Source organism: Pundamilia nyererei, unplaced genomic scaffold, assembly GCF_000239375.1.
Source record: "Pundamilia nyererei isolate P.nyererei 1_Seehausen unplaced genomic scaffold, PunNye1.0 scaffold00056, whole genome shotgun sequence".
Classification (NCBI taxonomy): Eukaryota; Metazoa; Chordata; class Actinopteri; order Cichliformes; family Cichlidae; genus Pundamilia; species Pundamilia nyererei.
This window is the reverse complement of record NW_005187457.1, coordinates 2,006,240-2,022,833: the sequence shown is the minus strand read 5'-3', so window position 1 is coordinate 2,022,833 and position 16,594 is coordinate 2,006,240. Positions and strand designations below refer to the sequence as shown.

The 16,594-nt window shown below is 42.0% G+C and overlaps 1 protein-coding gene across 2 annotated transcripts in view; it reads right to left on the bottom strand.

The window, feature by feature from the left end:
* agbl4 (AGBL carboxypeptidase 4) overlaps positions 1-16,594 on the bottom strand; it is a 341,409-nt gene that overhangs the window by 32,698 nt on the left and 292,117 nt on the right. For both annotated transcript variants that reach the window (XM_005734044.2, XM_013911117.1), the window contains 2 exons: positions 3,633-3,722; positions 2,010-2,124 (listed from right to left, as the gene is read on the bottom strand). In XM_005734044.2, coding sequence (XP_005734101.1) covers positions 2,010-2,124; positions 3,633-3,722 — 205 coding nt within the window. The remainder of the gene's footprint in view (positions 1-2,009; positions 2,125-3,632; positions 3,723-16,594) is intronic.

Sequence of the window (16,594 nt, the reverse complement as noted above, 5' to 3'; positions counted from 1 at the left end):
CACACACACACACACACACACACACACACACACACACACACACACACACAGAGATAATGGAAAATCAAATGCGGTTTGCCTTACAAATGACTAAAGGCACCTTGTGGCCACAAACGGTGCAAAGTTGCACTTGCTCAAAGCTTAAGTTTAAAAGTGACCTCTTGTCTTTTTTATACAGTTCTTCACTAATTAAAAGATGGTTTTAGTATCACATGCTGAGACTGCCACGTTATAAAAATGCATCCCTGTGCCTGAAATCACTTCCTTACTTAAATGACTGAGTGATTTTTTTAAAACATTCAGGATATCAGGTTTGTAAATTGTCATCTTTTTTCTTTTTTTCAGCACTTTGGTTTCTTTGTAAAAAGCTCCAAATATACAAACATGGAATAAAAGATGGAAGCAGCATCAGTGTAAATTGTAAAATATGTAAACATGCATTCTTTTTAATGGACAGCAGGGGGCGACTTCACTGTTTGCAAATAGGTTTTGACTGTACACAAAACAGCCCTCGACTCCTTGTCTCTGTGACCTCAGTAAATACATTTCTGATGACTTTAAAGGCTTTTTCACTTTTTACTGAATAAAACTATTAAAGGTATAAAGGAGGATCGTAAAGTGCATTCTCTAACTAACTATTTATCAGTCACAATTCATTAGCCAATCAGCTTGTGGTGTCCTCGGTTTCACTGTATGGTTGCAAAACACCAACGCTCAGCTTGAGGGCTCTGTAACCAGTGGGTGGCGTCACGATGGCTATCTTTCTACTTCGAGTATACTAGCATTTATTGCACACACAAATTCAAATCCTCTAATAAAAGGGCAGTTGCTAAATATGATGCCCTACATAGTAAACTGAGATTGATTCAGGACAGAAAAATGTAGGCCACAAATTCTTACTCGATTCAGCTCGGCAAGTGTTTGAAGAGAGGAAAAAAATCCTTGCAACAAATACACATGATGCATTATTGGTAAGAAACGGTAGACGCATTAGAAGCAGACTGGGAATGAGGGAAGTGCCTGAACTTGTAATCAAAGTCCGGCTGACCGGGAGCTGAACCACGGATGATGTGGCACGTGCCCCAAACATTAGGCTGCTGTGGCGCCCAACCTTATAGTGTTACCAGGAGTGTCAAATTGCCATAATGGGATGCTTACATCTAAATATGCGCCCTAATCTGCTGTGCTTTGTGACATGTCGATCTTTGACATTTGCTAAAGCCAGTGATAATGACACAGGAGTTACTGATACTGCAGGGCAACTGAGCAACACAGCCAGCCATGAACAAAATACTCATCCCAGGTTAACTGCAATTGATTATTTGCTCTGCATGTATCCATTTCAGTCTGCTCTCCACTGTGTCCTGCTGAGGTAGCTGTGTGGTTTCTGTGTATGCGTTCTGTGTGTCTGTGTCCACGGATGAGGACTATAACTATTCACCTACTGTCAATATGCTGGTTATCACCACTCAGTGCAAAAACAAGCCAATGACAATAGCCTGAACCATCACCAGTCGCACTGAATGGTATTACTGAGATTGTCACTGTGGGAAGCAACTAAAGAATCCCTGCACATGTATTTTGGGGACAGGGGCAAGGCACCACCACTAGATGGCGTTTACAAACACAGTGGGAGTGTGTTGCATATCTTGGTGAGCATTAGTATTCTGAGGGCTGAGCCTATTAAGTAAAAGGCAATTATGAAGAAGGGAATGAGAGGAGAGGAAAACAGAGGAGAGGAGGATGCCCACAGAGCTGCAGCAGCAGTGTTAAAGACAGAGTGGAGGAGAGGATGGACAGAGAGACTGGCAAAGAGAACAGCCCTACAGCCAAATACTATCTTCTAACAAATGCACTGCTGTGAGCTATATGAATTCATTAAGCTCTCTAAAGGTGGAGTTAAGAGGATATAACCCCACAGAGTGTGATACAAAACCATGTAATGTGTGAGTTCTACTTAGTGTAGGGAGGGTTTAAAATTAAGAATTAAAACATGCACATTTGTGTACCTGTAATTGCCCAGGTAGACTCCGTCGGGATTTAGCATGGGGACTATCTTGAAGATCACATGATCTCTCAGGATCTGAGCAACAGGGTGGTGGCTCACCAGGAAGTCAATCACACCTATGAAACACAGGCACACACACGGAGGAAAATAGACTTGAAAAGAAAACCAAAGGCAGGCTGGCAGTTAATTGAGTTTTGAGAAACAAAAGGAGAAGGAAGGACAGCGAGGGGCATCATCAGAATCGAGGGAGGAATAGGAGACGTCAAGCCTAAATCGATACAAATGGAATGGAGCTGACGGCGCTGGAAAAACAGACACACGGCGGACTAAAAGCCAGCTCATCTGATCCATGATGATGCATATGCACACTGAGATAGATAGATAGATAGATAGATAGATAGATAGATAGATAGATAGATAGATAGATAGATAGATAGATAGATAGATAGAGCGAGCACACTTTACCTTTCCTTTTCAGTCCCATTACCTATAAACAAAGGAACCCAGCAGGAGCTAACCTGACCACTCTGAGCCGATGGAAAGGAGCAACAGAGCCATTAAATCCTGCTAAAAGACAATTTCCCAAAGGTTCCTAGTTTTTCAAGATGCTTTATTAGTTTTGAGTTACCAGAGCTCAGGAGCAAAGACACCACAACACAACTGTATTTCAGGACTATAGTTCGAGTTGTTATATAGAAAAATATAGGCTCAGGTATCTCTTCTGTTAAGTTTCAAGCATATTATACTCAGGTGCAAGGTCAGAATTATAATTCCTTTGTAAGTGTGAAAGGACTGACTGCTCATCCCTTTTCATTACATATAGTTTCCAGACAATATCAGAGATGTGTTATTATTGATCACATGTTGAGCTTTTTTTTAGTACGATGAGCTAGTCTGTTAATTAGTCTGGTTTAATGGTTTGTTTTGCCTCTATCCACAGCACAGGCAGCCTGTGTGCAGTCCAGATCTGTCTGGAAGCATTTAGTGTTTTATGAAATGGAAAAATACAACAAGAGGAGCAGACAAGACCATTGAGATGACAACAACAGCATTTCTCGTTTCCAACATTTGACATGTTTACGTTGCACCTTTATTTAAATGTTTACATTTTACACTGTGTCTCAACTTTTTTTTGCAAATGTGATTGTGCTACATTTAACATGTTTGGAAAGAATTTTCCAGTTTGAAAAAGGCTAATGAGGTATAATGTAATAATAATGTAATCTCAGCTGGAGACCAGACATTTTGGTACTCTTGATATTTGTTTTTCTGAGTCTTGTGATAATTTGGTAAACGGGCTCTTTAATAGAAATAAAAAGTTTTAAAAAATTAAACAAATGAAAGATCTTTAAACAAGGATTTTGAGCCGTTACATCATCTGGAGAAACCACGGATTATAAAATAAATCTTCATTTTTTTCATTTCATTTTCAGGGCGTGCAACGATGATTTTGAATTTTTGAAAAAGTGATGTAAAACATGAGTCAACAGTAGCAATAAACATCCTGGTTACTAACAGCAAAATGTATACGTACCGCATTGTGCAGTGCATGCTGACATACGCTGCTGTGCACACAGGTGAGTGGTTCTGCATTTGAATCAATGACCTCCCATTAAAACTTTACCTTGACAAATAAATGAGGCGGGAGACTCTCCGGGGTGAACGCGGGCGGTGAGAAAGACCAGCTTCTTCTCCCGTTCTGCACTCATGTGGTCTAAACAGGGGTAGTGAGAGGAGTTGGCGAGGAGGAGAAGAAAGGTAAAGACAGGGTACCAGAGGGAGAAAGAAGTGGTGCTGTTAATGCATAAAATTCTAGCAGACCTTTAGAGCAACTCCAAAAACGTATTCTCGGACACAAAATAACAATTGAGAGTTGGTATTAAACTTAGATATACATGTAACCCATAAAAGTCCGGTGTGATAGGTTGGGTCAAAACACAGGCTGACCTCACAGTCTATTTTCAGCCAGATACACATGAATCAATCATCAAACCAACACACGCCACAGAATATTCAATAGATAAGGTGAATTATACATCTATAGGGTCAGGCTCTGCTTGCAACAGGTGTGACCTGATAGAGGTCTTCTTTGAGTTAAGACTTCAGGCTTGCTAAGGAATTCTCTGTGGCTCGACGCTCCACACATACTCCTTGGAGATGGTGTTGCACAGATGTGTTTGACTTTTCTTGAGCTTTTCCGCTTTACTGGTGTATTTTTGCACACACAAGGACCACTAAACCTTTTGAGGTTAAACATCAACATCATATTTCTTCATACCAGTGTGAATGACTATATTCTAATCATCTCAAGCATGATTGCATTACTGATATTGAAAACTAAGCAACATAAAGCTAAATAACATAAAAAAGCCAAACAGGATTTATTCATTCAAACCACAAAGGTTAAAGTTTTGCTGTTTTCTTGGCTCGTGTTTCTCTTCTAATCTGCTGTTGCTAATGGATGAAAGTGATTGCGAGCTTCATTGCGATACACAAACTTAATATCTTATCGATTCTTCCACCTCTTCTGCTGAGCACAGAAAATGCTAATTAGCAACAGGGTATGCACCTTTCCTTCTCTTTAATTCCAATTTAACCTCAGAGCAATGAGTGTGTGCTTCTCTGCGTGTGGGAGCACACGCGTGTCTGTCTGAGTAGTTTGGAGTCGTAAACAAAAAAAACATTGTTCCATTTAAGCACTCTGCCTCTGATTTTATTTCGCTTTTTCCTCCCTCTGCCCTTCACAGAGACAAATGGCTTTGCCATTCAGGAGTCTCCGCGGAGCGGGGCAGGGCGTTTGTTGTAAATGTGAGTGCTTGCGGTTTCGCTGGCCGCTGGGTGCTCGGTGTCTGTGAAATTCCATCACTTACAAATTCTACTTTGGCCTCGACCCCGGGCCACCGTGTAGGCTCCAGATACAAGAGCACAGCCATCGCACACACTCAGATACACACACTCACTGTACAGTGCAAAGCTGCAATCAGAAAAGGGAAAAAGGCACACAGCCATTTTCCCTACAGTAAAACCAAGAACCCAGAAAGTTGTGAGCCAAACTGGAGGCAGCTGCCAAGGTCCCGACTGTCTGGGAATTCAACCATCATAGCCATGCTACATTTAGTCTCAGTGCTAGTGTGCCCTTGCTGCTTCATCAAAACAATCTCTTCCAGCAGGCTCCTGGAGCTTACAATGGATGTACTGTTTATCCCACATCGTTCTGTGAGTATCTGTGTGTATGCGTGTGTTTGCTCGTGTATGTGTGTGTGAGACTATGTCTCCTCAGGGCTCTCACAAATGCTCCCCAAGTAGTTGTTGTGTTTATGTGTCTGTATCTCTGCATTCCTCTGTATCTGACTGTGCGCAGCCAAGCACTGTAGCACAAAATTAAGTCCCACTATTCCATAGGCACACTGACACCCGCAGGGAACCTGGAGGATACAAGCACCACAGCTAGGTTATACATAAAAGGAAATCGGACCGAGGTGTGTGTCGCACAAAGGTAACACGAAGGTTAGGGTCAAGTTTCGTTTGAGTGTCGAGCATAGTTGTGCAGAAGCGTCTCCTGACCTCAAGGTGTCAGTAGAGATCAGCAGCCGGGTGGCTGTGGAGCGAGACTGGAAGAGCAGCTTGGAAGACACGAGGAAAAGAGAAAGAGAAAGAAAGGTAGCTTTCTCAAGGCGTCACAAATGATCTCATTCGCCTTTCTGGAAAAATCTTTTTGTTTGTCTTTGCTGACAGTTCTCAGGAATCAAAGTACAAACAGAGAACATTCCTCCACCAATGAATGCTTTTCCTCAAGAGTAGGAAACGTCAAACTAGCATCACTCTCACTTCAGTTGTTTGACAAGCCAAAATGGGTTTTTTGAAACTAATAGTTTTATTACAAAGCTGATATAAAAGAAATATAAATCATCAAATAATATGGACATGACAAGTTGGAACCAGCAGGTGACATTATATTTTGCCATAACTCATTAACTTAAGGATTAATGAGTGCAAATATCTGTAAAAACTGACAGCTGATTGACCGATTTAGTAAACATTTCATAACTATTCTGGGTTGAATTCAAAATCATGGCCAAAAATGGTGATACTATATAAACACACGGATAGTTTTGTCCTCTGTGTCTCATGTTGGCACTTACAGATCAGCCACATGCAGGGGGGAAAAAGAGGGGGTTTGCTAATTTGCCAAACCAAAATATACATAGCCATAGCAAATGACCACACAGTGCTGGAAATAAGAAACATAAGCATGTGTTAGGATGAGACGGCTGGTGCGTCTTCAGCATGAGAGATGTTTCCATTATGCAGTGGTTAGAAATGAATATGTCGGAGGGTTTGGACAAACCATTAGAGAAGCAAAGTTGAGATGATTTGGACATATGATGAAGGAAGGCATGCAGGGGGTCGGTGTGACGTAAGGTGGATGATTCTGTCCCCTAACAGGAGCAGCCCAAAGAAGAAGTATTATGTCACGAGTGGTTTTATTTTTGTTATTACTATTGTTATTCACCCCAGCTGGTCGTGGCAGATGGCCCCGCCCCTCCCTGAGCCTGCTTCTGCTGCAGGCATCTTCCTGTTAAAAGGGAGTTTTTCCTTCCCACTGTCGCTAAGTGCTTCTTCATAGTGGTTGGGGTTTCATATCTGCTATATTGCGCCTTGACGTGACCGTTGCTTTGATTTGGCGCAATATAAATACAACTGAATTGGATTACATCAATTACCTGCAACTAGTTTAACCATAGTTATTTATTTGGCCTTTTTAATGCGTATATTTCTTTATATATAGTATCTATTTAAGTGTATTAAATTTAGTATCACATTGACTCTACTTACTTATTATATAATTGTATTTGTACATCACTGTTGTGATTTATGTGAAGTGCTGTAACTGTGATCTACCAAAATACAGCACCTACATATGTTAGCGATCCATCAGGCGCCCGTTTTTGTGACGTAAATTCTTCATCCCGCCATGGAGACGTGGTCGAGTGCCTACACGTGAAAGGTTATGTTTCTCAATTACGAATCTCTTTAATTTTAACTTCACGGCTCCACTGGCCTGTCACAACAGCTCAGAACATGACTAAAAAAAATCTAAGAGTTAGGTGAGAACGAGAATGGAGGCGTACGCTACAGTGAGAGGGAGGCGGCTGAGCAGGGGGCGGAGGGGGAGTTGACAATGAGTGAGTGAAGGCAGCGGAGGCAAAATTTATGCCCACGCTACCAAATCAAAGAGCTCCCTCAGCATATTTCTCACCTGCCAAAGTCACGAGCCGCACTAACTGCACATTACCGCTCATTCTCTCGCAGCTCGCCAGGAGGAAATAAAAAATTAAAGGATGTCAAACTATGATCAGCTCTGATAAATATGGAAATTACCAGCGAGAAGGAAAGTGCCAGTGAAAAACAACATAAATCTAATGGATTCTGAAGGTCAGCCCTGATTGTGCTGGTCAGCTCTTTCTGTGACAGCAGGCTCGGGAACTTGGGGTTCAGTCTCATAAGTTGTGACGTGATGTAATTAACTGAGATCTTCTTCATCGTTCTTCTTCGGCGGGTACAAAGGAAGCCCCGTCAAGACCTTCTGGAAGACATGGCATATATTTAAATACATTTACCCTTTTTTAAGACTAAATTTGATTCAGGGAGATAGAGGTAGACTTAGCTTGTGCTTTAATATTATTGATGTCCAAACTTTCTGACGTAAAAGGCACTAAACTGTGACTATCCTCACTTTACTGGACCCTAAATAGCATCTTTGGTTTTATATTAAAGCAGATGAAATATGGAATATCTAAACACTTTGGCACACTGCAGGGAGGGATAATGTGCTCCTGCATATACTGCAGCCCTTTTCCATATACACAGTTTTTAAAAAAGCATATTATACACCAAGTCTCCAGACCAAGGCCTCCCTATTTCTCTGCCTCCCCCCCTAACTCTGCTCTGTGGATTTTACACTGTAATAAATTAGCCTCTCTTTGGTGAGATGGCAACAAGACACGCTTGAAGCTCTGCTCGGTGTGTCATGTTGAGGATGGGCGCGAGCTGTAAATTGTCACTGGCGTTGAATTTATACAGAGCCTTGGGATGAGCTGCGGTGCTGTATACTGCCCAGCTGAGTGAGACCCAACAAGCATCAAAGCTTTGTGCTTCTTCACCCCCAGCCCACTCCACCTGCTGACACCACCCCTCTGCCACCTCAAGGACAACCGGAGAGACAGAGAGAGGAAGAAAAAGAAAAAGCGGAGACAGAGAGAGATGGCGGTGTGTGCTGAAGAGCAGAGGGCTCTAAAGTGATAAGAGTTTTATGATGCTGTTTTCTTCCCCAGGAATTGACCAGGTCCGCGACTTAAGTTCTGTGTATGTGCATGTGGGTGTGTTTGCGCCTGTAGGTGCTCGAGAGCCTGTGGCGTGTCTCAGATTTATTCATCTCATATTATTGTGGGGAGGCAGGGGTACCGCCAAGGCCTCCCCACACATTAATAAAGCATCCCCTGTCGCTTCACACACCACACATTACACAGCTAAACTCTCAGAGAGGTGAGAAGGGGTGGGAGAGGGAGCGGAGGAGAGACGCCTAAAGGAGGAAAACAGTATGAACGTTACTAATTGTCATGAAAATAGGAATCCTGGTGTTTTCTCTGAACAGACAAAGAAATGAAATCTACAGAGTGGAGGATATTTACACAGACAGGTGTGAGGACGGAAACACAGAGGACGACTGGAAAGATAAAAGGAGAAAGGACGGCGAGGGGGAGACAGAGAAGCAAACAGACAAGAGGCGAAGAGGAAAACAAAGAGAAGCCAAAAACCAGCAAAACAAACACAAGAAACTTTACTCAGCTACTTTATAATTTGCTTAGCGAGTGAATAAGATCCTTGCATAAGGGCATCGCCTATAAACTGCTGCATAAAAACACACTCGCATTAATTCCTTATTGCCCAGGTTAGTTTACCAGTGTAGCTAGGCTGCAGCGATACGAAGCTATTTGTAATCTGTGAAAGCGCAAACTCCCAAATCCACTCTTACGCTTAATGATGCCACTAAAGAAGAAATCAAAAGCAGGAAAGTTAAAGACAGAAAATATGACAAAGTCATGCTGCACTCTGACATCTTATGGGAGGGATCCTAAAAACTGTTACAGTGGGATGACTTAATGATCTGTAAACAAAGACAAAATACATCGTTCTTCACCCTCAGCTCAAGATAACTGCGGTCATAACGATAACAACAACTTGGATATATTCCAAATCACTAAATGTGTCAAAAGTCGCCCGGCAGGTTCTTTGTCAGGGTTCGTCTCTACGGCTTCGTTGGCATTCAGTCCAAGTCTTGTACAGAAGAGCGGATCTGAAATTCTTTCGCACCTGATTCATGTCACAACCGATATGATGGCTCTGAGTCAGAAGCTTGTGAAGAAGTCATAGCAAGAACTGAGTGGCGCAGCATTGAAAAAGTACATAATATCAATGTAACTCTGTTACTGCTTACTAGGTAGGGAGCCCTTCTCAGGGTTCATAATGGTTTGCTTTTCTCCCTCAAGCCTGAGCTGAAAGGGAGAAGCAAAAGCTTAGCTGCCTCCATAAAAGCTCAACTGTCCCACTGTCGTACATGTTATTTTGCTGTGTTATCTGAAAATTTACAATGGTGGGTCAAAAAATTTTAATTGCTGCCTTTGGCTTTATTTATTGAGCTCACTGTTCAATTATGGGCTACGTCTTGTAAATTGTATTACTCAACATGACAGCGTAATTGCTGTTTGAAAGCCCTCTGTAAATTGGAGAAAAGTAATTTTGAATTGGACGAGGGGGACAGAAAGACAAAGGCAAGTGAGCCAAAGGTAAAAGGGGACACGAAGACATGTGGTATGATAGAGTATGTGCTAGATTAAACCGCATCCACCTCTGAATTCTCCCTTTACAAACTCATCCTGTCGTCTGCTCGTCTCTGCACTCGTTTCCCTCTCTGTTTCCTTCATCCTCTTGACCACCTTGGGTGTGTGTGAAGCTGACGATTGCAATCAAAAGCAGAGATGCATTGGTCAGAGGTGTGTCTGAATGTGTGTGTGTGCCTTTTACAGAGAGACAGCACGGGCCTCGGGAACGGTCAGTCCGACTGGCATCGCATCCAGACGGGAAAGGGCGAGGGAAAAAGTGAAGAGAGACAAGAAAATTGGGAGAGTCATAAAAGGGATGAAGGGTGGAGGGAGACAGAGTGGTGGCAGCAGAGGAAACCCTCGAGAAGACAGCATGTAAATATGCCAACGGCGGGCCTCTTAAGTGGAGATGAAGAGGCGGCAGGATAAAAAGCACTGAGCACTGTGTGATTATGGATCAATTTGCCGCAATCAAGCCCCCTTATGGCTGGTCCCTGTGAAATGGAGAGATTTCTGCTCTTCAAGGGCAGTCGTGATGACAGTGGAGGTCACAGACGATGGGAGTGACAGAGTGAGACACGCTGACGGGAGGAGACGAGCGTCGGGGGGGAAACGTGCGGTCCTAAACAAGGTGCTAGCCAGCCATCAGTATTCAAGCCTGAGCTGAAGGGCTTTCTAATTATGTTAACTGAGAGGTGGTGGTGAAATGCAGGCCTTTGGTCATCATTGACCACAGAGCAGAGAGCCACCAGTGCGAGCTCTGGTCACATTCTGCCAACAAATGAGCACTCAAGTGGAAGCTCTATGACTCTTCTATTTTATGCACTGTAAAAATTTCTGGCAGCATTTGGAGGTTTTAACGTGTGTGCCGTGTTGCACTGGAGATTTGATGGCATCTGTTGGCTTGAAATCTATTTGTTTTTTCCAAATTCATGTCCTTTAAAACACAGGACATCCTTATTTTTAAATCCTGGGATAAAACAAACTCAGTTATAGGCCAGAAAGGGTTGAGAAAGCCTTCCTCGCGACCACTGTTTGCTTTCGCTTTGATCTATTTTACTCTTTGTCTGGTCTTCAGGGCCAACAACAGCGTGGTTCTCTCATGCCGTTTAGAAGCAGCCCGTATCTCTTTGCAGTCACATGCGGCTTTATGAAAGCCCCTAAGTGTTGAGCATGGGTGCGATAGGCACTTGTCACAGAGGACAAGACAAAGATCCACTAAGAGAGAGACAAAGAGGGAGCTCTTTCATGTATCAAAAGCAATAGGCCCTTTTGGTGATAGGATATGGCCGTCTGGCGCAAAGTCAGAGGCGGGACTGCTTAGGGTTTAAAGGCACTGGTTGCGGGCCTTTCTGAAACTCTGACTTCTCCTCTCTTGGCTTCAGAAAATGATGACAGGAAGAGAGGAACATAAAAAGGAGGGATGGCTGGTCTGTGCACGGCATGATACAGAATCAGAGGCAGCCAGTAATAGCCTTTTTTGAAGAATGCGCCACTGAACTTTAAGGGCCGTCTTGCTTGAAAGGACAAGTTACAAATAGGAAGAAAGGAGAGGGAGAAATGATTTCCCAGGGATATACCCCCTACTGCGCTGCCCTATCGCTGCACCGCAGTGTAAGAGTGTGTGTGTACTGTACACAACCGTGTATTCGGAGAATGCAACATACGACGTGCAAGCCAACGTGCAATACGTGCAACACATCTCCGCCTGTTTTCGAGCTCTAAAGAGACGACGAGGACAGAGTTTGTTCTTAAATGTCATTCGGGCCACTGTTGCTTTTAAGAGAAACTGTTACTAAAACCGATCCGACAAGCAGAACAGACAGGCAGTCAGATGTACAGACAGGACTGATGTGTAGTTCTTTATTACTCCGTCTCTTCGTACCTATCAATAATTTCTGAGCCACAACAATACAGTCAGGCTGAGGTAAACAACCGTAGTGCATTCCAGCTTTAATAACTACCATAACACCTTCCAGCTATGTCTTTCATTCTTTTTGTCTTTTTCCTTCGCTTTCTTTTAGATTCTGTCTTCTTGTCTCTCATCTTTTTCTCCTCACGTCTCGACAGCAACACAAAGTTACTGTAAATCACTTTCACTCCTCTACAACTTTGCTTACACACATACGCAGCATGCAAATCACTCGCATTTCTTTTTTGTTTATGGGAGAAATATATGCAGGCTTTGTGTGTGCGTGTGTGTGTGTGTGTGTGATCATGTATGCATTGCGGCCATCAGCTCGGCTTGGCGGCAGCGACAATGTCATTCAGCAGTTTAGTAACAGGCCATTACCTTGTTAATACCAGTCTAATGGGCGGTCTGCTATTTTAAAAGCACAGCCGTGTTTGTGCCATTAACAGCCACTTAGTGCTTGTCTCAAATCAACAGGCCATTGGGACACGCAAAAAACAATAACAAAATAACAGAGACAAAGAGATAATATGCCCATTTTCTTTATTAAAACCATATTCTATCATAATTCGCGTCACCAATTTAAACGACACAGTTGCAAAGATGAAAGGAAAGAGCACAAAGAGACTCCACTTCATGCAGCAAACGTCTAAGATTAAACCAATTTGTGCATATGATCATAATATTTAGATGCACTTTTATTTTGCTTCTATTGCTGCTCGGTTCTTTTAGGAGGCTAATATTTTAGCATGTTAACGCTGGAATGGTTGTGTTGGAACATGAAAATACACAAACACGTAGATTTAAAAGTAGTACCAGCTTGCAGTTAGTCTTTTTAGTACTACCGCTGGGACTCCAAAAGCCAGATATTTGCAAACTGCATTCCATTTGTTCTTTTGCTTGGTTTGCATTTGAAAGTTTAACAAGAGTTTATCTTTCCCCAAATACTTATGTGCCACATTTCTGCTGGTAGCCTGCCAACTTCACTCTGATGATCAGACTGTGAGTGACTGATGCTTGTAAAACAAAGTGTGTCACATGAGAGGTGCTGACAAGTGTGTTTTTGAGCTTTGGACAAGGCCTGCACAGATGTCTCCCTCCCCCCCACCCTATTCCCAGCCTCTGTGCTAAACTAATCTCTTTGTAGGGAGATCCTTAGCTATCTGTCTGTAATATTGCAGTAAATGTGCCATCTAACTCACCAAAAAAGTAAATAGGGGTAAGTCTCCCACCCCACCAAATCTATCCCAGAGGTTCACCCTGGACAGGCCGCCAGTCTGTCGCAGGGCTAACACACAGAGGCTGACAACCATCAATCCATTCTCTTTCACTTATCCTTCTCAGGATCGTGGGGGAGCCTATCCCAGCTAGCATAGAGGCGAGAGGTGGGGTACACCCATAGAGAAAAACAAACATTCACATTCAGTTTCGTATCACCAGGTAACCTAACCTTCATGCATGTTTGTGGGCTGTGGAAGGATGTGGGAGCATGCAAACTCTACACAGAAAGGCCCCAGACTGAATTTGAGGTGAGGTGACGGTGCTAAATACTCTACCACCATGCTGTAACCTAAACCTTACCCAAACATGACAGACATGGCCTATAAAAAAATATCATGCCTTTAGTCTGCACCTTTATCCATGTAGATCTGAAGGGGGGACCACAGATGCTGTCTTCAAAATGACTTTGGTGGATCAAAACCACAATAAAATGATGATAAGATAAAGTCAGTCTGCTATCCTTTTGTGACTGAATCAAATTGGCAATTAAATCCAATCTATGATAACTAATTACATTCAAAGTGCAGCGAGAATTGATCTGAAAGTCAAGTTCAGAAATTCCTCCACAAAAAGTGACGCAGTTGCTGCAGGACAGGTTTTAACTGACACAGGTGTTTGGCAGCTTTGCTGTTATATAAGCATGTAACCAGAATACAACCAGTTAGCAACCAGCTGTATTGAGTCCCCTAGTGCAAAGAGACATGTAGCATGAAAGCTACGGTTATTGGTGGAGAAATATGTTCAATGAAAAAAATGTTCTTTTGAACCAACTTTTAAAAAATCAGTCTAATTTGTTACAGCTAAATTTATTATTTTTACTAAGACTACAAGTTTGATTTGACTGAAAATGTAAATTTGTATTTAAAAAAATCTTTATTTTTCCAGAATCATGAATGTAAATTGAAACAAACTAACTTGACTCTAATTTTGTTACATGCAATCTTTTAAGTTCATTCAACTTATACTTTTTAGTCAGTGTAATGAAATACCATTTCTACTTACACGTAATTAAAAATTGGTTTATTATGTCCTCATTCAACTTACTTAATAAAGCTTCACAAAAATCTATGTTATTCCTTAAAATGTAATAAAACAAAAGCTGTGGTTTTACAAAAAAAGCTGATTTCTTGAAGTTAAAATCAACTTGTTAGAAATGAAGATAAATTCTCCTTTGAAGGACTAAATTTTTATGTGATCTTTTTTTTAGCAACACAACAGTTGCGTAGGGCGAAAAGACAAGCAAACAAAAATAAACCAGACAAAATTGAAAAAAATGATTCCCCATCCCAACCCCCACCAAACCCCTCTTTTTAAACAAAAATATGCCAAATTGAGCAGCTCACCTTTAAATTGGTAATGTAACAGCCTTTAACATGAACAGCATTTCTAACACCGTGTGTTCTCATTGCTTCCTAAATAAAATGAAGATAACACACAGAACCCTTTGAACAATCGGGGGGAAAAAATCAGATGCTGTGGTTCTAATTTCTCTCAAATCAAATTAAATCTGTTCCATCCCAATAACATCTAACAGAAATTCTTTATACTTCTTTCGAGTGTTTCTGATTACAAACAAAAAAATGCAGTGTCCACATGTCTCTCTGGCTAATCCAATGCTTGACACTGAGACTACAGATTCTACGTGTCGTTGTTTTTGTTTCTATCTCCACAAACAGTTTCTGCAGTGCATCAAAGGTGTGTTTAAGAGTATAGATCTGTCTGGAACTGTTCAGCGTATGTTCACTGCTGAAGTAAGGTAATGGGGGGACACAGGAATGTGAGTCACATGACACAATCACCTTTGACTTAAAGATATTTACTTAAGCGCAAACTGTTTCTGTTGGTTTTTCTAGGGTAAGTGAGTTTTAAATTTAGGTAAAGTGAAAAAAAAAAAAACAGTTTCAAACCAGAAAACTGAACTTTCGATTGCGACAATATAAAATTTAAATTCAACTAAATGACGTTTAGACGTTTCACTTTTTTCAGTGTTGTTAATCTGTCTGCATTTATGAATTAGACCGCACTTATTCACAAACCTTTGGGTGATTCTCTTTTTGCGGCAACATTTTAGCTTCATAACTTTTGGAAAATAAAAAAAGATTTATTTTTTATAGATTTTGTTATCATTTGTTTCAATACTGACATGTTTAACTATATGAAATCCATTACGGTCAAGCTCAGGGATGGATAAAATAGTAATTACAGGTAGTTTTATGAAACATTGCCTCTGAATGTGTTCCACCCTGTTAGGGATGTTTACATATTGACCAGAGATAGTTAAACATATACATATTTGTGCATTTAATGTTCCTGACTTCCACATAAAAATTCCCCTCGTGCCCCTGCGGGTGGTCTATCCTTCATCTGGGGTCTTGCCTGGTGTGATAGACCCCAGCCTCTATGGATCTTGTGCTCAGAGCTTGTTCCTGTGCTGCCATGATTAGTGCCTCTGTGCTGCTCTTCAGTCCGGCTTTGTCCAGCTTGTCCAGATTTCTGGATGTCAGCCACCTCCGCTATCTGGTACATCTCCACCTCCGCTGGTGGTACATAATGTGCAGAGGCCTATCCTCCATGATGGTTCCTCATCTTCCTCGTCATTCTTGGGTTTCTGCTGCCTGAGGTATTCACTGAGCAACATTTCTGTTGTCAGTTGGGGCCATCTTCCTGATGTATTTGTGGATGTTCGTTGTCTCATCCTGGACTGTGGTGCTGACACTCACTAGTTCCCAGCCTCCTTTCTTCCACTAAGCATACAGCTTCAGGGTGCTGGATTTGGGCTGAAACCCTCCATGCATGCTCAGGAGCTTCCTTGTCTTGATGTCAGTGGCTTCTGTCTCCTCCTTTGGCCAGCTCATTATCCCAGCAGTCTACCTGATCAAGAGCAGGGCATAGGTGTTGATAGCCCACATCTTGTTCTTACCGTTCAGCTGACTCCTCAGGACTTGCCTGACCCTCTGCAGGTACTTGGTGGTTGCTGCTTTCCTAGCAGCCTCTTAATGGTTCCCATTTGGCCAGGGATCCCCAGGTACTGGTAGCTGTCCTCTATGTCTGCATTGTTGCCTTCTGGTAGTTCAATCCCCTCAGTTCTGACTATCTTCCCTCTCTTTGTTATTAATTAATGATAACAATAATAATTATTGCTCTCTCTTTAGAATTTCCACTCTGATAGGTGTGCCCCCAAAATTCCACCCTGTCGGGTTCCACCCTATTCCCTAACAGGGTGGAACCCGACAGTGTGGAATTTTTTTTTAGCTAATCTAGCTGTAGCTCTTTAGCTGGTCAACATTTAGCAAGCTAACCTTCAATAAATTAAGACACCTTTAATAACTAAATTCAATATGTTTTTAAAAACATTCTACTTAATTAACATTTTCCTTAATTGGCCTTAACAGGGTGAAAACCTGAGGCTGACACATACAGGTGTAGCATGTTTAAGATGAAAAAAAGTAAAGTGAAAGTGACAGTTAAAGCTTACCTCATTTTCCACAGTTGATGTCAGGGTCCTGGGTC